At 38.4% G+C, this 20,235-nt stretch overlaps 8 protein-coding genes across 8 annotated transcripts; 5 read left to right on the top strand and 3 right to left on the bottom strand.

The window, feature by feature from the left end:
- Positions 1-30: 30 nt before the first annotated feature.
- On the top strand, positions 31-1,977 carry LOC17888356 (transcription termination factor MTERF4, chloroplastic). Its single transcript, XM_006293980.2, has one exon. It carries the CDS (start codon positions 254-256, stop codon positions 1,781-1,783), a length of 1,530 nt encoding a protein of 509 aa, XP_006294042.1. The 5' UTR covers positions 31-253; the 3' UTR covers positions 1,784-1,977.
- Positions 1,978-2,128: 151 nt separating this feature from the next.
- LOC17890461 lies at positions 2,129-2,755 on the bottom strand. Its single transcript, XM_006295600.2, has one exon. It carries the CDS (start codon positions 2,656-2,658, stop codon positions 2,356-2,358), a length of 303 nt encoding a protein of 100 aa, XP_006295662.1. The 5' UTR covers positions 2,659-2,755; the 3' UTR covers positions 2,129-2,355.
- A 1,506-nt stretch (positions 2,756-4,261) lies between these two features.
- Positions 4,262-5,158, bottom strand: LOC17890548 (late embryogenesis abundant protein At1g64065). The gene has a single exon (XM_006294930.2). It carries the CDS (start codon positions 5,041-5,043, stop codon positions 4,414-4,416), a length of 630 nt encoding a protein of 209 aa, XP_006294992.1. The 5' UTR covers positions 5,044-5,158; the 3' UTR covers positions 4,262-4,413.
- A 784-nt stretch (positions 5,159-5,942) lies between these two features.
- On the bottom strand, positions 5,943-8,127 carry LOC17888288. Its single transcript, XM_006296013.2, has one exon. It carries the CDS (start codon positions 8,007-8,009, stop codon positions 6,114-6,116), a length of 1,896 nt encoding a protein of 631 aa, XP_006296075.1. The 5' UTR covers positions 8,010-8,127; the 3' UTR covers positions 5,943-6,113.
- A 242-nt stretch (positions 8,128-8,369) lies between these two features.
- Positions 8,370-11,656, top strand: LOC17890031 (inositol 1,3,4-trisphosphate 5/6-kinase 4). Its single transcript, XM_023785044.1, has 12 exons — positions 8,370-8,525; positions 8,799-8,834; positions 8,971-9,166; positions 9,369-9,463; positions 9,694-9,762; positions 9,951-10,156; positions 10,278-10,428; positions 10,550-10,663; positions 10,744-10,806; positions 10,900-11,045; positions 11,129-11,258; positions 11,344-11,656. The coding sequence occupies exons 1-12, from the start codon at positions 8,388-8,390 to the stop codon at positions 11,485-11,487; spliced, it is 1,488 nt and encodes a 495-aa protein (XP_023640812.1). The 5' UTR covers positions 8,370-8,387; the 3' UTR covers positions 11,488-11,656.
- A 96-nt stretch (positions 11,657-11,752) lies between these two features.
- Positions 11,753-14,755, top strand: LOC17889105 (la-related protein 6B). Its single transcript, XM_006296057.2, has 10 exons — positions 11,753-12,515; positions 12,612-12,693; positions 12,777-12,871; positions 12,956-13,027; positions 13,133-13,212; positions 13,319-13,418; positions 13,510-13,557; positions 13,639-13,707; positions 13,900-14,061; positions 14,136-14,755. Exons 1-10 carry the CDS (start codon positions 11,916-11,918, stop codon positions 14,448-14,450), a joined length of 1,623 nt encoding a protein of 540 aa, XP_006296119.1. The 5' UTR covers positions 11,753-11,915; the 3' UTR covers positions 14,451-14,755.
- Positions 14,756-15,276: 521 nt separating this feature from the next.
- On the top strand, positions 15,277-17,670 carry LOC17890140 (outer envelope pore protein 37, chloroplastic). The gene is made up of 6 exons (XM_006294294.2): positions 15,277-15,785; positions 16,223-16,309; positions 16,469-16,648; positions 16,779-16,873; positions 16,983-17,103; positions 17,414-17,670. The coding sequence occupies exons 1-6, from the start codon at positions 15,381-15,383 to the stop codon at positions 17,543-17,545; spliced, it is 1,020 nt and encodes a 339-aa protein (XP_006294356.2). The 5' UTR covers positions 15,277-15,380; the 3' UTR covers positions 17,546-17,670.
- Positions 17,671-17,883: 213 nt separating this feature from the next.
- On the top strand, positions 17,884-20,216 carry LOC17889520. Its single transcript, XM_006295451.2, has 6 exons — positions 17,884-18,277; positions 18,983-19,177; positions 19,279-19,395; positions 19,480-19,629; positions 19,716-19,774; positions 19,869-20,216. The coding sequence occupies exons 1-6, from the start codon at positions 18,080-18,082 to the stop codon at positions 20,002-20,004; spliced, it is 855 nt and encodes a 284-aa protein (XP_006295513.2). The 5' UTR covers positions 17,884-18,079; the 3' UTR covers positions 20,005-20,216.
- Positions 20,217-20,235: the final 19 nt, after the last annotated feature.

Here is a 20,235-nt window from a genome sequence, read left to right as displayed (position 1 = left end):
TCAACTGTAATGGTGTTTGCCAAAGATAAAAGTTGTGTTTTTCTATTCAGATTGTAAAAAAAAAAAGAACAGCGAGCTAGTGAAACTCTCTCTCATTAGGGCTTCTCTCTCACACGCGCCTTTCATATCTCCCTCTTCTCTAATCGCTAAACTCCTCCAGACGAGAAAGCGAGAATCTTTTTTCATTGCCCATTTGATTTTTTATTGCAAAGTCGTAATCTTCTTCGACACCAGTCTTCTGGGTATCTCCAGAATGAGCTGTCTTCTTCTCAGGAGGAACAAGTTTTTAACTTTGATCAAAAGAGAGTGTTTCATCTTTCCGATTATATCCCCTGAAACTAAAACCCTGATAAACCCAGATCCTACTATCCCCCAATTTCAAAACCCTTGTTCGATTTCCAGGATTGCTCACTATGCAACTCAATCTTCCAAGTTCCCGGAGTACGAGATGCCTACAGTCACATGGGGAGTCATACAAGGGAAGAAAGAAAAGCTCGTGAATCGTGTCAAAATCTGCGATTATCTCAAGGGTTTGGGGATAATCACCGATGAATTGGAGAGTATTGAGCTACCTTCCACCATTGAAGTCATGTGTGAGCGTGTTGAGTTCTTACAGAAGCTAGGGTTGACTATAGACGATATAAATGAGTATCCTTTGATGTTAGGCTGCAGCGTGCGTAAGAATTTGATTCCTGTCTTGGCTTACTTAGAGAAAATTGGAATCTCGAGATCGAAATTGGGAGAATTTGTTAAGAACTATCCTCAAGTTCTCCATGCAAGTGTGGTTGTTGAGCTTGCTCCTGTGGTTAAGTTTCTTAGAGGACTCGACGTGGAGAAGCAAGATTTTGGGTATGTTCTGATGAAGTATCCTGAGCTGTTAGGGTTTAAACTCGAAGGCACGATGAGCACATCCGTTGCGTATTTGGTAAGCATTGGTGTGAATCCTAGGGACATTGGTCCAATGGTGACTCAGTATCCTTATCTTTTGGGAATGAGAGTTGGAACCATGATCAAACCTCTTGTAGATTATCTAGTTTCCATTGGTTTGCCGAAGAAAATTGTCGCTAGGATGCTAGAGAAACGGGCATATATAATCGGATACAATCTAGAGGAGACTGTTAAACCAAATGTAGATTGTTTGATTAGTTTTGGAATCAAGAAAGAACTACTACCTTTGGTTATAGCTCAATATCCTCAAATTCTCGGGTTACCTGTAAAAGCCAAGATGTCTACACAACAGTACTTTTTCAGCTTGAAGCTCAAGATTGATCCAGAAGGATTTGCGCGTGTGATAGAGAAAATGCCACAGATTGTAAGTTTGAAACAGAATGTGATAATGAAACCTGTTGAGTTTCTCCTAGGCAGGGCTTTTCAACCCGAGGACATTGCAAAAATGGTTGTGAGATGTCCTCAGATCCTTTGTTCCCGAGTCGAACTCATGAAGAATAGCTACTACTTCTACAAGACTGAGATGGGTAGACCGATGAAAGAACTCGTTGAGTACCCTGAGTATTTTACGTATAGCTTGGAGTCAAGAATCAAACCAAGGTACCAGAAGCTACAGAGCAAAGGAATTAGGAGTTCATTGAACTGGTTTCTCAATTGCAGTGACCAAAGATTTGAGGAACGGTTGCAAGGAAACTTTATCGATGCAGAGACTGAAGGTCCAACGTTCGAGATGGGTGGGAAGTTAGAAATGCCAGGTGGCGAGATTGTGTCGGATGAGGAAGAAGATGATGAGAATGATGATGAAGTTCTCTACAGACGCACTGTTACTTTGTAGAATAATCAAAAGTCTTTAGCTTCATCTGAGCTTTTGCATTCAGCTACACCTGTTTGAAGCATTGTGTTCTTTTGTTCTTCTGTCACTTGATTTTGTCACACACTTTTAGATGTTGAAGGTTTCTCTTATAGTCACAGCCAAAACAATGAACATATCTATTCATCTAAAGACTACAGCCCCTTAATCTAATCAAATTAACTAAGTTATGTTTTTTGATGTTATCTTATGGAGAAGGAACAACTCTGAGTTATGACCCGTCAAGTCAACTACGGGCTATGGTCAAATATGGATTAGGTCAACCACAACTTTGTTGAGTTGGAATTACCATCATTTTAGTTTGGTCCATACAAAGTTTTCATTTTCTCGTTTATGACTTTACAAATATACATAGGCACAACAATCCCCAGATTACAAACTTAACGTATACATCAAAAGATCACAAAAATAACGATATCTACATGATTCCTTGTATCAAAAATCAAACACAAGACGAAAGAAAATGCAAATTTCCTATTTATTTTTGTTTTTTTGTTGTTTTTCTGTATTATGACAATTTTCTTGAGTTGATAAAGTTATTGACCTGAGATGCAAGAAAACAATCTATGGCTCTTGAACCTCACAAGCTGACCTTCCCGCGGCGGTGTAAAACCTTTCTCCGGAGCTACGCCACCGTTTCTTTTTGTTTCCCAGCTTGACAACGACGAGAAATCTCCCATGGACCAGCGACGGCGGTGGTGACCGTCGACGTTCATTTCCATATCAGAGACGAATTCGTAAGACTCACGAGTCTTGGTTGAAGAGGAGAGACGTTCGTAACGACGACGAGTTAGGTTCTTCTTCATAGCCTTATAGGCCATTGGTATTAAACCATCCATTGATGATCCACTCTAGTTTTGTTTTCTTATTTAGTTCTTCTCTCTTTGAGGTTCTCTTGAGATGAAGCAAGCAAAGCAAAAGGGTTTTATGTTTATGGTTTTGTTGACTTGGGTTTGGTGCTTAGTTACCTTCCAATATTCTTCTTTTATATTTTGTCTTTCTTTACACAAAGAGACATCAATTATTATTTTTTAGTATTGTTTCTCCAATTTGATTTATATCTCAAATTTTAATAATTGGGTCATTTCATATATATCCATTTGGAATTCCACAGCTACAAAAGATATTAAAAATATAAAATGATCATCTTCAGTTACGGTGCCTCTTTGTTTTTGGATTTCATGATCATTACTCTTTTTCAAGTTTAAAACATTTCTAAGTGATACTTGGTCGTGAGATTAATGTATTTTATGTTTGATTTATGAGATTATCGATGTAAGCTTTTTTAAATTAAAAAAATGGTAGCATGTTGCAACATCCATATACATCACAACTTTTTATATTATTTGGAATTCAAATCTTGGGAACTAGAAATGTTTTTGATGATACGATTATTCCTTTTTGTCAACGAGAAACAGATGATTAAGAATAAACATAAACCTAAAATCATTAACGTTTAGTGCATATTTACATTTAAAAAAGGGATTGTGATTGAGACCTCAAAAAAAAGTCCAATAGGTCACTTCCTTTATATAAAAAAATGATTTAGCTGTTATCCACCATTGATCCTTGACTTGCTGTTTTGTGTATGGCAACCCAAAAAAAACAAGAGATTTTTTTGTGAGACTTTTTGTTTGTTTGTTTGGTTTAGTTTAGGTTTATTTCCAATAAAACAATTTATATATAAATTCTAGAAGAGAGAAGACGGGTTCAAGATAAACCTCTTATGCTTGTACAGAAAGTTACATATGAATAAACTAAATAAGTTGAGATACACTTTGCCAGATACGAAAGAGTGTTTTCTTTTAATTTAGAAAATGTCATAATGGCAAAACCAAACCGTAGACGGTAGACCATAGGATTATCAAAACTTTGATGTACCATGAACGAAATTGTTCTTATAGAACTAATGTCACCAATGTGGTTTTGTTGTTTCTAATTCCAATTTGAAGTGTGAAGCAAACCTCGGATAAAACTTTACAACTTCCAAACTATACCTACATACAAACTATGAATGAGTTCTTGATCAAGTACATGACATTTAAAAGATGATGTGTGGTTTCCGAAATATGTAAAACTAATATGCTTAGATGTTTTATGGGGTAGCCCGTAGCCTTGATAGTTCCCTAAGCGAAGAAAAGTATTGATACTTCCCTAATCAATATTGTTAAGATTTGTCTCAACGTTCAAGTCACCACCACCATATCAAAGATGCTCTTTCGTTGAAGAAAACAGATAGAACTAAAAACGATTAAGTCCTTTGAGTATAATAGATGCATAGAAGTGAATTAGTAAAAAAATTAAAAGAAGTTTAAACAAGAGTGACGACAACGCTAATGATGTTTCTTACGTTAACAAACACTAACCATACTGAATTATTTAAAAAGCGACACTTTTCATCTGATGCTAATTAAGAGTTAAAGTAACAAAAAGAGAACGATAAGAAAATTAAAGTAAAAACTTTATTGTAATGAAAAGAACCAGTACTTTGAAGCGTCCCAATTTTTGTAAAAAAAACTACAACTATTCCAATGTTCACTTCTACTACAACTATATGCTAGGTAAAGGTTTGAAACAACCTAAGACGTACTGTTTCATTTACACCACAAACGATGAATCACCTCATCTTTCAGATTAAGATGCATTAGACAATTCAGATTCACCGTTCTCTTGTTCAAAGCCTTCAAGTGTACTTCACCTCTCAGTTTAGCTCTGGTCTTGAGGATTATTAGCCTTCTCTCTATATCATTCTTCAACCAAACAGGTGATGCCTGATTCCCTTTGTATCCCACTTCTGTCCTAACCTCTGTTCTTATGGTACCAAACGAAGCCACTCGTTGTCCACTAATCCTCATTTCACCAACAACATGACCGTTATACAAGATATATCCTTTACTAGCGGGAAACTCAAAGAACCCGATGTTCGGATTCTCAATTCTGATTTCCATAGCTAGTGTTGTGTTGAAGTAAAGCGATGATGATGATGCTGTTTTGTTGTTGTACCTGAGGTTTCTTACATCAGCAGATGTCAAGCTTGCTTTCAGTGGCTTGGCTATGAAAAAGAAACCGATGATGATGAAGATGAAGAGCAGAATGCAAAGCCCTCCAAGAATAAAGATGATGATTTTACCGGTGCTGTCACTCTGTTTCTGTTGGTAAATTCTGCGAGCTTCATCAACATCTTTGCTCCTTCTTCCATATGTAGTTTCAGCATAGTGTGACATTGTTTCCTCAGAGGTGGTTATGACCGATAAAAATTTGGTATTGTCAAGAGGAATTTAGATCATAACAAGAAGATATATATTACTGAATCAATCAGCGAAGCCAAACCTCAAAAGAAATGGCTGAATATGTGGAAAGTGAAAGTATCAATGGGTTCTTGATCAGCATAACATTTAAAAGGTTATGTTTGGTTTCTTGGAAATATGTAAAAAGTTCTATAAAGAACACTTTTTATCTTTGTTTTTCCTTAAAGGATAAGCTTTTGCCCAAGACCTGAAGCAAAGGAAAGGTATCAGGAAGAGTTTTAAGTATGAAACTCTAATTGAGAGATACTGAACAACAATGTCCTTTTAAGAAACCGAAAGACAAGAATATAGCAATCCCCATAGTCCTGTGAGAATCCTTCTCCTGTCCTATAAGAGCTGAGGAACAAAAAATATCAATGTTTCACCGAAAGACGGTAGAGTTATATATTCTCAAAGACTTAGCATTTTTACAGAACCTGAAGCAAAGAAGAAGTATCAGGAAAAGATAAGTATCAACCTTTTATTAATAGATATTGACACAACAGTGTAGAAAAAACCAAAAGAAAAGAATATAGGGATCCCAATAATCGTGTGATTCCTTCTCCTTTACTTTGAGAACTGAGCAACAGAAATTTCAATGTTAAGACTGTATAGAGTTTTACACATTCACAAAGAGTTAACCTCTTTAAGACATTGGACAAAGGAAAGGTATCAGGGAAAGTATAATATACCACAACAGTGTCCTGGTCCTCCTATAGAAAAAAAAACCGAAAAGACAAGAATATAACAAATTAACAATCATTATTAACATAAGCCAATTTTACCAAATACTCTTATAGAAAGTTCAATGCTTTACCAAAGTACTGTAACGAGAGTTTCAAGAATCTTAATGCGCTCATATAAAAAAAAATGCTGTTTATAGTGGAAAATTTAAAGACAACAAGTGAAACACAAATACAGAAGGAAATTTCCTTCAGCTACCTGCTAGTGTGGACCTACTTACAAAGAAACCGATGCTATATATATCTATCTATTAGTCTAGGAAGTTAATTCTTGTAACATGCCATCCAATTTGAATCCTCAGAACAAATCAGACCACCACCATCAGTGCTTATTGACTCCGCAGCAGAGCATGGAAGCAATTCCCTTCCTTTTCCTGGAGGAGCAGAACTTTCTTTGTAATTTTGCATGACGAATTCAGTATCTGTAGTCTGTTGGGATTTCATTTCAGGCATGTGGCTACTTAGTTTCTCTACTCCCACATGTGTCCTTGACACTTTATCCAGTGTAACATGAGGATGACAAGTACTCCTTTCAACTAAAGCTCTCTGAAACTGTGAGAGATCAATGGAATCGGAAGATGTGGCCAAAGAGTCAAAGTTGAAACTTGAGACGCTCGGCTCTCGTGATGAAGCTTGGATCCTTGGTGCCAAACCGGCTGACTGAAAAGTCCTTGTCAGTGATTCCAAATCTGAACCAACATCATGTTTCTTTTGGATTTCAGCTTGGGAACAAGAGAGTCCGAAATAATTGTCCAAGCTTGAGTTGGATTCTGGTGTTTGAATTACATTCTCGCTTCCTAGCGTATCAGCAGATAAGGGAGACAGTTTCTCTTCTTTCAAATGCTCAGAAGGATCCCGCTCACATGTAGGGGTAGTGTCGAATGCTGAAGCTTCACCATCACAGGATGAGAGGTGAATAAATCTCCTGAACCGAAAAAGCTCATTTGGAGAAAGCGAAGAACTGATCCTTCTCGTTGTCCCTTGGCATATATCCATGGGTGAAAGACTTCTGCCACTGCTAATGTTGCATAAATCCGGAGAAGCACTACGATCTGATAATGGTGAAGGAGTCTCATGGCCAACAAACTCAACAATTTGCTGAAACTGAGAGAAGCCATCTTCATATATTTCCTTTTCATAATCTTTCTCCTCATCACAAGGAGACAAAAGCCAGTGCACTGACGCATCCACAGGCAAAGGCATCATAGATACGTTATCACAACTTCCATCATTACCAAAGTATCCCTCATCAAATTCATCAGAATCATTCAGTATCTTGCCCTTACCAACCTCAAAACCATTTTCACCCACAGTGAGTATCCCTTTAGGCTTGCATTTCCTCTTATCACTAACACCTGAGAGTAAATGCCCAGCAGCATAACAAGCTTGTGATTGAGTTGATGCAGACAAATTCATAGACGATCCACACTGTATCTCCGGAGATACCGAAGCTTGAACAGGTGGTGTCCTGTCTTGATAACTACTACTATTGCTACTTAATCTACCATCATCTGTAGCTTCACCCTTGCTTTTATAAGTTAAATCAGATCCAATTCCTAATTTGGACAAAGGAGTACTCTGAGCAATACTGTCATCTACTCTAATCGCAGTTTGGCTGTCTCTAGGCTTAACCTCTCTAGAAACAGAAGATTGTTTCTTCAAAACCGAACCTTTATTCCGTTTCATGGTAATCTTACTAGTTGGTCTCTTTCCAGATATAGGATTTGTGATACATCTCTGAGACTTCTTCAAAGTGGGTTTCTCAGTAAGAGTGGACTTCAGCTTAGCCTCCTCCAGAGACCTTGGTTTCTTTCTAGTTAAGGGTTTACTCACAACTGGGGCAGATTTGGGGGTTTTAGCCACTGATCTCACATGTCTATGAGAGAAAACTCCAGACGAAGAAGAAGATGAAGAAGACGATGAGAAAGAATGAGAAAGCAAGAACCTGTGACAACCGTTCGATGCTTCATTTGAAGTTAAACCAGAACCACTCGCATTGCTACTACTACTGCTTCCCGAGCTTCTTGTACTCAAACCTCTCAGAGGGTTCACCGGAAATTTCTCCCTTTTCAGGTTTCTCTCCTTTTTCTCCGGCGGCTGCGGCTGAGACTGAGGAAACTTCTTCGTTTGCGCATTTGAAGAAGACGTTATTCGATTCATCTTGCGGACATTCGACCAAAACCGGTAAGTAAGTATCTCTCTTTCTTCGTGTCTCACTCTCAAAGTTTCCGATCTACTTGATCTGATTATTTCAAAATGATGTTTTTTTCTTGGCGGAGGCGCAGAGGCGGACAACAAAACATTTAATAAGAGAAAGATCGAAACTTTAACGACGAGGCTTTGCTTTTGTCTTTTTCTTTAATTACCGAATTAACCCTAAACTTTTACAACGTGCTTTAAAAGACTGTAAGGGTGAATTGGTCATTTCCATAAAGAACAAGCACTTTTTCCGACTAAGTTTAACGGCTAAAATCGCCACCTTGTATTGATATATTCTTCTCTGACTCCTTTGTTCCTCAGTGGTGGAAAGACAGAGAGATGGAAAGAAGTGCGATGAAAGGGGTTTTACTTGACGAATCTGTGCTATTCAGTTCCGAGAGTGATGAATCGTCGCCGAGACTGAGTGATTCAGTCCCGTCTCTTCTCAGGCTGCTTCGTTACTCCATGATCCGAACGGTAATGATAGATTCAAAAGATATCTCTATATTCCAATCCATGGTTCCTATCTGCATTGCAAATAAACCAGACCCCAAGTTTTATATTTGTCTTCAATTATTGTTTTTGGAAATTGTGTAGTGATTTCTCCAATATGAGAAAGGATTGAACTTTAGATCAAATTGGGGAGAATCTTTATATGCAATTCGTTCTTTTTTGTTTCCACTTATCATTTAGAAATTGGTTTGCTTTATCTACTGTAATGAAATTGGATGCATTTTTTCTGTCATGCAGGGAGTTGCATACGGGCATGATCTCCCGGAAAACAAGGTTTGGACTAACTATTTCAACTCGTGTCCATGAACGTGATGAATCTTCTATGTTTTAAGCAAAGATTTTTGTTCAACTCAAATCTTTGCCTTGTCTAACTGTCTGTGGAGATTGACTTGTTTCTACTATGTTGTAGGTGGGTTTACTGAGGAAGACGGCAGCAGAATACTCGATTGATTGCTTACCTTTAGAGGCGTCTCTGATAAGTGTTACCTTTGGTGATACTCTCAAAGCATGGTATAGTGACGGTAGTATTCTGTATGTTGCTTCAAGCAGAAAGGAAGAGTCACTGCGTGAACTTAGTCCCAGTCAACTTGTTGTTATACTCGGTGGTTAGTGATAAGGATAATCTCTAGTCCCATGAGAGAAAAACCTATTCAAAAATTTCAGCTTCAATATTTATGTCTTAACAGTTTTTTCTTGAACTGTTTTGAAAATGCTTCCTAATTAGAAGTATGAACTCTCATTATAGTTTGCTACATTATTCCTGGTGGAATAAGGCCTAACATTTCTTGGATTCTTTTGGGTTTCTAGATGTTGCCAAAGATGGTTCATGCGAGGATCCTAACATGCTTCATATCTGTAGTCTCGAAGAGCTGCCAATGACTATCTGCTGCGAGAACAAAAAGGTATGTCTTTACAGCGGTTCTTGCTTATACTAGAAAAACACTTATAGTTGAGAAAAAAGCTGGTATACTTGAAGAAAGTGCTGATTGTAGGCCACAACTAAACAGTGTAACAAATGAGTTCAAGATGCTTCATACTACACTTTCGAATTCTTCCTTTCCATTTTTTTAGTTTATATCTCTTGCGAATATCAGTATTTTGATCACCCTTTTGATGTCTCCTCCCAAAACAGGCAATGGGTGATGGTGCTGCAATAGTTGCTTACATCATGAAGCCATCTCGGGTAGAGGACTTTGCCAAGGTTAGAACCTTATTTGAAATCAGACTATGAACTATTATCTTTATGGTAACCAGAATTGTTGAACCTTATTTGTCTCACTGTATACTACTCAAATGTATGCTTTACCCTCGAGGTCGTTATTGATTCATGAAAGTGATATGATTATATATCTAATGTTCACCGGTGTTAAAATTTTCTGATTTTCTTAGAGGGGTGCTTTACCCATGTACCCTACTTCAAATGGGTTGATATTTCAACCCCTCATGTTTGAGTTCCCTCTTTCATCTCAACTCAAACACGCTGATATCATTTTCCACAAAGCAACTGATGAAATCTTGTCCATTCAACTGAACTGCGCCGACTCAGAATCAGCTGTTGCAGTTACATTCTCTACCAGCATGGAGGAACTGAAAAGGTAAGCTTCTCAGTTCCTTGCTTTCTATCTAGCACTCTGTTATAGATACCCCAAATATGAGAAACCTTGTTAAAAGCTCTCTGTACAGGTTTTCATAATGATAGAAGGTACTTGCTTGCAGGTATATGGAAGATCAAAATGCTTGTACTGTAGTCGACCCTATTCAAAATATATATCCTGTCCTGGACCGACTCAAGATGCAACATACTCTTCTTGGATTAGAGGACTTTTCTGCACCAGGACGAAAGATAAGAGGCGCCTGCTTCCTCAAGGTCTTAAAATTCTCTCATTTGTATTAGCTCGTAAAATTTCTTTATGCTTCAAATATGACAGAGTATCTCTTAATTCTTTTTTTTACATTAGCAAACTAATATCAGAGTCCACTATCTGCAGATTGACAACTATAATGAACCTGATCTAACTCAAAACTTGTCGAGAGCTGGACTCTCTCTTCCATGTATTGTGAAACCTCAGGTTGCCTGTGGTGTTGCTGATGCTCACAGCATGGTGAATATTCCATCTCGAATTCCCTGTTTCTCTTTTTTCAAAGCAAACCAAATGATTTCCTCATGTTCGTTTTCTCACAGGCCATTGTCTTCCGAGTCGAGGATTTTAAGGATTTGAAAACTCCTGTACCTGCCATTATCCAAGTAAGTCATAAAACCTGGACACCCAATTATAGGGGAACACTAATAAATCAAGATGTAAAGCATAAAGAAAACTTGACAACCATCGATTTGCAGGAGTATGTGGACCATTCATCCAGGATATTCAAGTTTTACGTCTTGGGGGAAAAGATCTTTCACGCGGTCAAGAAATCGATCCCAAGCTCTTCTAGTCTGAGGAGAACAGCCGAGGAAAACGGTCTCCAACCAATTCTCTTTGACAGGTAATTTCATTAATGTTCCATGGACACAAAAACTTGCACTTACGAAAAGACTGTAACTTTAGTAGTTCCGTTACCTCCCACAGCTTAAAATCTTTACCTGTTGGTTCCGCAAACGAGACCCCGGTAAAGGAGATTGATCTAGAGCTGGTTACAGAAGCAGCTACCTGGCTAAGAAAGAAGCTTGATCTCACAGTCTTTGGCTTTGACGTGGTTGTAAGTATCATCCCTATCACACGACCCTTTATATATAGCCAGGTTACGGACTAGAGTAACAGATTCTCTTAATTCATCTGCACAGATTCAAGAAGGAACAGGAGATCACGTGATAGTAGACTTGAACTACTTACCATCGTTTAAAGAAGTCCCTGATAACATCGCAGTACCTGCATTCTGGGAAGCCATCAGAAACAGGTTCGACCAACATGTCCAAGAGAAGCATTGAATCCAACGACATTGTGGGAAGCGAAACTCTTCTGTCTGTTTATTTTAGGAATGATGATGATCAGAGAGACTGCTTTATGCTTGAGACTTCTGAGACCAAAAATAATTGAGAAGAAACAAGAAAGATTGTAATATTAAGACAAGCAAGGTGAAGTAATTTTATTTTTATTTTCTGTCGATAAGAGGAAAAAGGGCCTATTCTATAAATACACGACAAGAGACGACCTTAGAGAGTCGAGAACATCTCTCCAAACAAACGAAAAGAAGCGACTTTTGCCTCTTTTGGTCTCTCCCCTTCTCCGGGGGATCTGCTCTCTCTCCTCTCTATCTCTCTCAATCTGTAAGAAGATTCCCTCTCCAGGAATTTTTAAAAAACCCTAACTTTGCTTGGGAAATTCTTCATCTATCACTGTTAAATCCTCCTCATCCATGGCTGATCAACAAACCCTAGATTCCTCTACTACTCCTCCATCTACTCAATCCGATGATCTATCTCACTCCCACTCTACTTCTTCTGCTACTTCAGCTTCTTCCTCCGCAGATCCATCGCTCTTGAGGTCTCTCTCCTCAAGTCGACTCAACGCCGGAGCTCCAGAGTTCGTACCTGGTCGAACAACTCCACCGCTGCCACAAGCTCCGAGGATGATTATCCCACCTCCTCCACCGCACGGTATGCTTCACATGTATCACCACCAGCCTCCTTTCAATGCTCCCGTCCTTGGTCCTGTTCCAATCCAGCCTCACTTGGTTCCTGTTCAAAACCATCATCGCTTTCATCATCATCATCATCACAATCGTCATCAGAACCAGCAATATGTTCCGGTCAGGAATCACGGTGGTCATCAAGATTACCAGCAGCGTGGTGCTGTCGGCGGTGAGCAGGAACCGGATTTGGTTCCGAAGAAGAACGATCGGAGAGATCATAAGAGAGAATCTAAGACCGATCAAGCAGCTGAAACTGGAGCTTCTGTTTCTATCGATTCAAAAACTGGTTTGCCGGAAGATACTATCCAGAAGATAGTTAATCAGGTTAGCTTCGATCTCTTGAATGTTTGAATTTTTAAGTTAGATTCAGACTTGATCTTCTTTTTAAGACTTGTGATCTATTCACTTCTTCACTGTCAGGTTGAATACTATTTCAGCGACTTGAACTTGGCCACCACAGATCATCTCATGAGATTCATTTGCAAGGATCCTGAAGGATATGGTAAGATGTCTGTTGCTAATTCATCTGCATCTTCGTGAGTTCGTTTTGCATTATAGTAATACTCTTTTCTCATGTGGTTTCAGTGCCGATTCATGTTGTTGCATCGTTCAAGAAAATTAAAGCTGTTATTAACAGTAATTCTCAGCTTGCCGCAGTGCTAGAGAACTCAGCAAAGCTTGTGAGTTTTTATGTTACTGTGTGTTTTTCTGGTCAATAACTTTTGTACGTGATTTGATGTTCTAACTTTTGAGTCATCTAACAGGTTGTTAGTGAAGATGGAAAGAAAGTGAGACGCATAAATCCGATCACTGAGTCTGCTATAGAAGAGCTCCAGGTACTTACCTCATTCCTGCTTTTCCTACATTTCTTTAGACTAACTTTTAAAGCCATGAATAATGGATTGCGTTTGATTTTCTAATAAATGATCATATATATCCAGTCTCGCATTATTATTGCGGAGAATCTACCTGAGGATCATTGCTACCAAAATCTGATGAAGATTTTTTCAACTGTTGGAAGGTACAAAACCGTTTGATGATGTTATAAAACCTAGAATCTACTACGTCTTCTTCTTTTTTTTTCAATACAGTTGAGCTTTTCTAAACTTATGAGTATTTGTCCTCAGTGTGAAGAACATCCGTACCTGCCAGCCACAAAGTAATGGAAGTGGTGCTCCACCCGCAGCAAGATCAGCAAAAAGCGATGGTACGCTTTTCAGTAACAAGGTAACTAGATGGATCCATGTGGCTTTTTCTTTGCTCATAGCTTTGGATTAACTGGACGCAAGATTGATTTCTCTTTTACTGGTTCTTATAGGTCCATGCTTTTGTTGAGTATGAGATGGTTGAACTAGCCGAGAAAGCAGTAAAGCCTCATCTACTCAGATTTTCAGACTATATATGTTGATATCCTCATGTGCTAATGTGAAGGCATGTTACTGTACAGGTTGCGGAGTTAAATGAAGCGGGAAACTGGAGGAGCGGTCTTAAAGTCCGGTTGATGCTAAAGCATCAGGTATGTGATTATAAATTTGACAAACACACTAGATACGCCTTTACCCCTATCCGTTATCACTCTAATGAGCAGAGTCCAGATATCTTAGTAGTTGAGAACATTCTGTGAATTACATGTCATCGTTCTGGGTTAAGATCTGTGGAAGTTGACGTTGGTTCCACTTAGCTTATATGTTATTACTCTATCATACAGATAAAGGAACCAAAACAAGGTCAAGGACGAGGAAGAAAAGGACATGATCCAGAAGTAGAACATGAGGAAGATGATGCTACAACGTCCGAGCAGCAGCCGATTGAGAAACAATCTGATGACTTTTCTGGGGAATGGGATACACATATACAAGAGCAGCCAATAGTAAGTAGACCAAATGCGTTATTGGGTCTCTGCTTTGTTCTCCATGGATGGTTCTTAACTTTGCCACATAACAGGGAGAGGATCAAGGGATTGAGAAAGCAGTTGGGCAAAGAAAAGGGCGTAACAGAGGTAGAGGAAAGGGACGAGGACGAGGTCAACCACACCAGAACAACAACAACAACAACAACAACAACCACAATGGGCGAGGAAATCATCATCAACATCATCATCATCATCATCAAGTGGGAACGCCACCTTCAAACAATCCAATGAACAACATGGAGCAACCAGGCATGGGAAAGCAGCAACCGCCTGGACCACGAATGCCTGATGGAACGAGAGGATTCTCAATGGGACGGGGAAAGCCGGTGATGGTTCAGGCAGAGTGATCCAGAGCTGTTTTGAAAAGGAGGTGATGTGCAATTATGAAAGGTTGAAAAGGGAGATAAATAGAGAGAGAGCAAGAGAGAAAGAGAGAGATTTATCCTTCCCATGGGGAATGGTTAGTTTTGAAGACTTTATATTTGTCTTACTACTTCGAAATTGTACGTTTTAATTACAAGAAGAAAAAAGAAAAGAAAAGCAAAACGACATTTTCCTTACAAGAAGACCATATAAGAGTGTAATGAAACAGCAATTTCAGTGTCTCTCTAAAGCTTTTATAATGCAATAATGGCATCTTTAGCTTGTGTCACTAATCTTCGTTGAACTTATTTTATCATACATCTGGTTATAGCAATGTAAATATAATCACTAGGGAAAGATACAATAATCGCTACTTAAATGGAAAGTGAAACAACATACATATTGTTAAATAAGTACAAAGGTCCACAGATTGTCTAATTTTCATGAATCAACTTTTACTCCATGAGAACAACAAGAACATAACAAAAAGATCACAACTCCACTTAGCCAGAAAATATTACAACCTCGTGCAAGAATTATTAAATTTTTTTTAAAAAATAACATGTAATTTGATTCGATATATCATTCACTATTTATATATAGTTTCACATTCTTGAACTAAAAAAACGTGCGAACCATAACTAATTAAACGAAAGAAAAAGCACTACATCCACACCTAATTAACGTTAAGAAATTTGCTTTCATAGTGGCCAAAATAAACGATTCCTAATTATATTTTTTAAGTAAACAGTAAAGTAAAAAAAAAATACAAAGAAAAACCAAGTGAAGTAACTCGTGTATCTGTAAGAGAAACAAGAACCGTCCGTTTGGTACATTCCCTTGTCTTGTTAGTACAACAACTTGAATCTCATGTTCGCGACTTTGCGATAGATTCTCTCTCAAATCCAACCTCAATGGCAGATCCATCTTCTCAAAACCCTACCCTCACCACTCCTCCTCCTCCTTCTTCTTCTCTTTCACCAACCCCTCAATCTGGTACCTCGGAATTATCGCCACCGCCTTGCTCTGCCTTGTCCTTTCTCAAGACTGCCAACAGACCAAAGCTCCGCGTGACGTCTGAATTCGACAGCGATAGTCTCCTTTTCTTAAACAAAGTCTCTTGTAAGCTCTTCGACAACCTCGCCAAGCTCAAACTCTCGTTTCAGAACAATTCCCAGCGCGAGGTTTCACAGCCTCAGGTCTCCTTTACTTCCAAACATGTCTCTGTTCTCTATGATATCGAAGAGAAGAACACGTTCATCAAGAGCAATCTCGATGTTCACCCTCGCCTTCAGCTCCGAGCTATTCATAATGTCAAGGTACATCTCTTCTTCTTCCTGCTTCTTCCCCCATTATCATTCACTGTTTCCTACAAAAAGGATTGATTTTTCCTATGGCACACTTAGTCGAATTTGTGATAAGACTTAATCTTTCGTTTGAACTAAATTGTCAAATTCTGGGTGTATGTATATATATGGCAACTTGTCATCTATGGGACAGAACAGAACCATTTGTGTGCTGCATTGTGGAACAGTTTTGATATGATTTGCGTTACCATTGGGTTTGGTTTGCCTTCCTCCTGTAGTGCATCTCACAGTTATAAAATATGATTGTTTCTGAGTGGGCATATGAGAACTATGCAACTTACAATTAGTAGCAGTTGGCTATGTATGTAGGCTTATGTCCAATGACTGACTATGTATGTATCAATTTACGGCGTTTCAAATGTATGGCTTAACTGTATGTTTTGTTGCAGGCACAACAAGGAGAGGTTGCTATGGAGGCAAATCTGACTGAACCAGGCTATTCTCTGGAGCTTTCATCTCCTGTTCCTATTGGTTATGTGAGTGCTCTCCCTTACATTGTCTATTTGGTTTTGCATTTGCGATCATTTTCTTCATCAGTTACCCGGTAAATTGTTGTCTTGCTTGGCTGAGACTACTTTGCAATACGTTGCCTGTAAACACTAACTCAAATCCTCGACGGTTTTCTCTTAACGCAGCCACGAGCAACTCTTAAATTCCCACTTGGAGAAATTTCGTTACAAGAAAAAGAAGATGAGGAGGAGGAGAAGCAGAAAAGAGTTTTATCTGTTAACGGCATCCTCAAACGTCAAGCCATGAATGGTATTTGTACCGCTCTATACACAGATGAAGAGTTGAGGCTGAGATATGCATATAAGGTTCTTGACTTTTACAAAATTGCTTCTCTGCTTTCTTGTGCTACTATTCAATAACTTCTACAAGATTTCACATGCAAGATGATACCCTTCCTTTGGATCTGACATTAGGACTTTACCTTTGTTCATACAGGATGATGCATTGTCCTTCATCCCAAGCATTTCTCTTCCTTCCAATGCTGCATCGTTTGCCTTCAAACGTCGGTTTAGCCCTTCAGATAAGTTGAGGTTAGTGGCTTCATTGTGTCCCCTCCTCCTCTCTTGCTCTCTCTTCTAGTAGAACCATCTCATTTGCTGCAATCAGTTTTGTATAAATGTTTTATGATGATTTATGCAGTTATTGGTACAACTTTGACTCAAACATGTGGAGTGCTGTGTACAAACGCACATATGGTAAAGACTACAAATTCAAAGCTGGATATGATTCTGATGTACGCCTTGGCTGGGCATCTCTCTGGGTAAAAATCATCAAACTTTTCTTCTCATTTCTCTCTTCTCTCATTAGCGTAAATCTTTTTTACTCGCTTAATCCCCAATCCGAGTCATACGATTATGATGATGCGTTGCATATAAACATCCATTCACCATACAATAGTACCTAACCTAATTATGTCACTACCATCTGATTTGGACACCGTCACACTTGAGCTAGCTTTTGAGCTAGTTGTAATCTTAGGTCTCTTGAGCTTGGTTTGAGTCTAGTAGTATGAGCCCGGTTCTTATGAGATTAGCATAACTTATAATCTGAGGGTTAAAAATGGTGGGCAGGTGGGGGATGAAGCTGGAAAAGTGAAAACAACACCAATGAAGATGAAAGTGCAGTTCATGCTTCAGGTTCCACAAGATGACATCAAATCGTCAGTCTTGATGTTCCGAGTCAAGAAAAGATGGGACATTTGATGACACCTTTTAATAAATCCTTCTCAATTTCAGTTTCTGATCATGTCTGTAAAACCCATAAAAGTTGAACAAATATACAAAAAGATTAGAGAATAATTTCAATTGCATTTCTTTCTTTAGCATCATCATATTTAAATTATCACACGTGAAAAAAAAAAATATGCTTCCAATATAAAAGTTACATTGCTTTTTTACCTTTTTAAAGAATTTTTTTTTTAACTTTTAACCGTATCAATAAATAACAAAAAGTCAAGTTCTGGAAAATGGAATATTCTTCCAAATTTTTTTAAAAAGAAAATAATAATGTTGGCTTATTTCCTCCGTTATTGTGTTTTGTTTTTGTATGCACTTGGTCTGTGGGTGTGTTTTATCTTCTTCTTCTTCTTCAACCCGACCAAAATATACACATCCGACGAGGAAAAGGAGTCCCGACAAATTGAAGCATTGAAGGAGTTCCTCATTTGTCTCTCATATATCTCTGGAGAGAAGAGAATATCGAAATTGATATCAAATCGAGAAGATACTGTAGGAGATATGAGTTCGTCTCTTCCTCTGAGGCTACTTCTGCCTCTTACTACTTTGTCTCCTCCTTCAGATTCTCTTGCTCCTTCGCCGCTCCGATCGCAAAATCCTTACTTCAATCGCCGATCCTCTTCTTCTGCGACCTCTTGTTCTTCCCAGTCGCAGCTTTTCCCTGCGCGGATACACAGATTCAGATCCTCTCTTCCCATGGTATTGTCCCATCCTCTCTCCCTCTCCCTCTCTCTCTCTCTCTGTGATTTTTTTCTTGCTAATTCTCATTGATCAGAAATTTGTTTGATCAAGTTTTTTGGAAAGTGGTAGAATTTGTCGTTTTTGTGTTAGAATGGATCATGTTTCGTTTCCATCAAAGATTGTATTTTTTTTCTTTCCTATTTATAGATTCATACTTCGAATTATTCTATGTATTGTTTACTCTGTCTGTATCGCTTTCGTCTTCAATGGTAGTTGTTTGGTGGGATTCCAGTTTTTATGGCCATTGCTGACTTATTCAATATTTCACTCTATTTAGACTTCGCTGATATTTGGATGTGTGTTTTTGAACCCTTAGTGTTCTTAAGACTGCATTGTATCCTACCATGTACGCAATGAGGATTTTCTTGTAGGAGGTGATTTCTTTTCTCAGATATATGCATATTCTAAACAGTTTTACAGATTTAGAATATGAAAGCTTTGGTTTCAGGTTTCTTTGTCTTGAAGGCATGTCGCTCTACTTCTTGGAACATCAGTTTTGATTTGTATTAAGATATTGGGTTTTTTATTAAGTTTTTCGCAGAAGTTCTTTATGATTGGTATAAGCTTCAGAGTTTGTGTTTGTCTCTCTTGCCAAAAGTCTAGAGCAGTTGGCTTTTTGGCTGTTCACTATTAGTGACTCTGTTGTCTCTGTGCTGTGTATAGTGCTTACCTGAACACACGAGAGATCAAGACAACACAGATATATGGAGTGAAAAAGATGACTGTATCAAATGTGTGCTTGAATCGGATGAAGATTCCGGGCTGAGGATTCCAACTCAGGCGCAGGCTATTGTTGAAGGATCTGGTTCAGTTGCAGTTTCGGAGCTAAAACCCGCCGCTGATGTAGATTACATACAAGTAAGACTATTTTCTCTGACTTGCCTGAAGGGTATCTATCTTTTAGCTTTTTGAATGTCAATCTTTTAGCTAGCTGTAACCATGTATGTTTAAATGGACAGGAGCTGTTGGCGATACAGCAGCAAGGGCCTAGATCAATTGGCTTCTTTGGGACAAGAAATATGGGTTTCATGCATCAAGAACTGATTGAGATACTTAGCTACGCTATGGTTATAACGGTAAGACATTTGAGCTTCATCCAATCCAATCTTTCCATTTAAAGTTTTCCAAAATATTTCTCCAATAATTCGGCTCTTTTGCAGAAAAATCATATATACACTTCAGGTGCATCTGGAACTAATGCGGCAGTTATCAGAGGTGCACTGAGAGCAGAGAGACCAGAGCTTCTTACAGTAATCTTACCCCAAAGTTTGAAAAAGCAACCTCCTGAGAGCCAGGAACTGTTGTCAAAAGTAAGCAAAACTGGTTCTCCTGCTAAAAAAGTCAGAATCTTGTTGGGGTGTCTGAAACTCTTCCTTATTGCTATACCAATTTACAGGTACAAAACGTGGTAGAAAAACCACACAACGACCATTTGCCATTGTTAGAAGCCAGCAGGTTGGTGATCATTATCATCATACATTGATGCAGTTTGGTTCAGAAGAAACTGAGATCGTTTGGTTGAATATATATTTTTTGTTTTGTTTTGTAGGCTGTGTAATATGGACATCATATCACAAGTACAGCAAGTGATCTGCTTCGCGTTTCATGACAGTAAGCTTCTTATGGAGACTTGTCAAGAAGCTAAAAATCTACGCAAGATCGTCACTCTCTTCTACCTAGATTGATTCTCCCCACTCTCTTTATCTCCTTCTCGTTACAAAACAGAGAAGATAAGCCTCTCGTTGTAAATTATGACTGGTGATCACACATAACATACACAACCAAACCAATTATATTCTTTTGTCTAAATTTTGATACCCATGATCAGTACGATTCGATAGGATTATTTGTCAACTATGTATACGATCACATCGGTTACAAAATTGTTCTTTGCATCTCTGCAATTGGCTATTTTT

This window comes from Capsella rubella, unplaced genomic scaffold, assembly GCF_000375325.1.
Source record: "Capsella rubella cultivar Monte Gargano unplaced genomic scaffold, Caprub1_0 scaffold_4, whole genome shotgun sequence".
Classification (NCBI taxonomy): Eukaryota; Viridiplantae; Streptophyta; class Magnoliopsida; order Brassicales; family Brassicaceae; genus Capsella; species Capsella rubella.
This window is presented reverse-complemented; position numbering and strand designations above follow the sequence as displayed.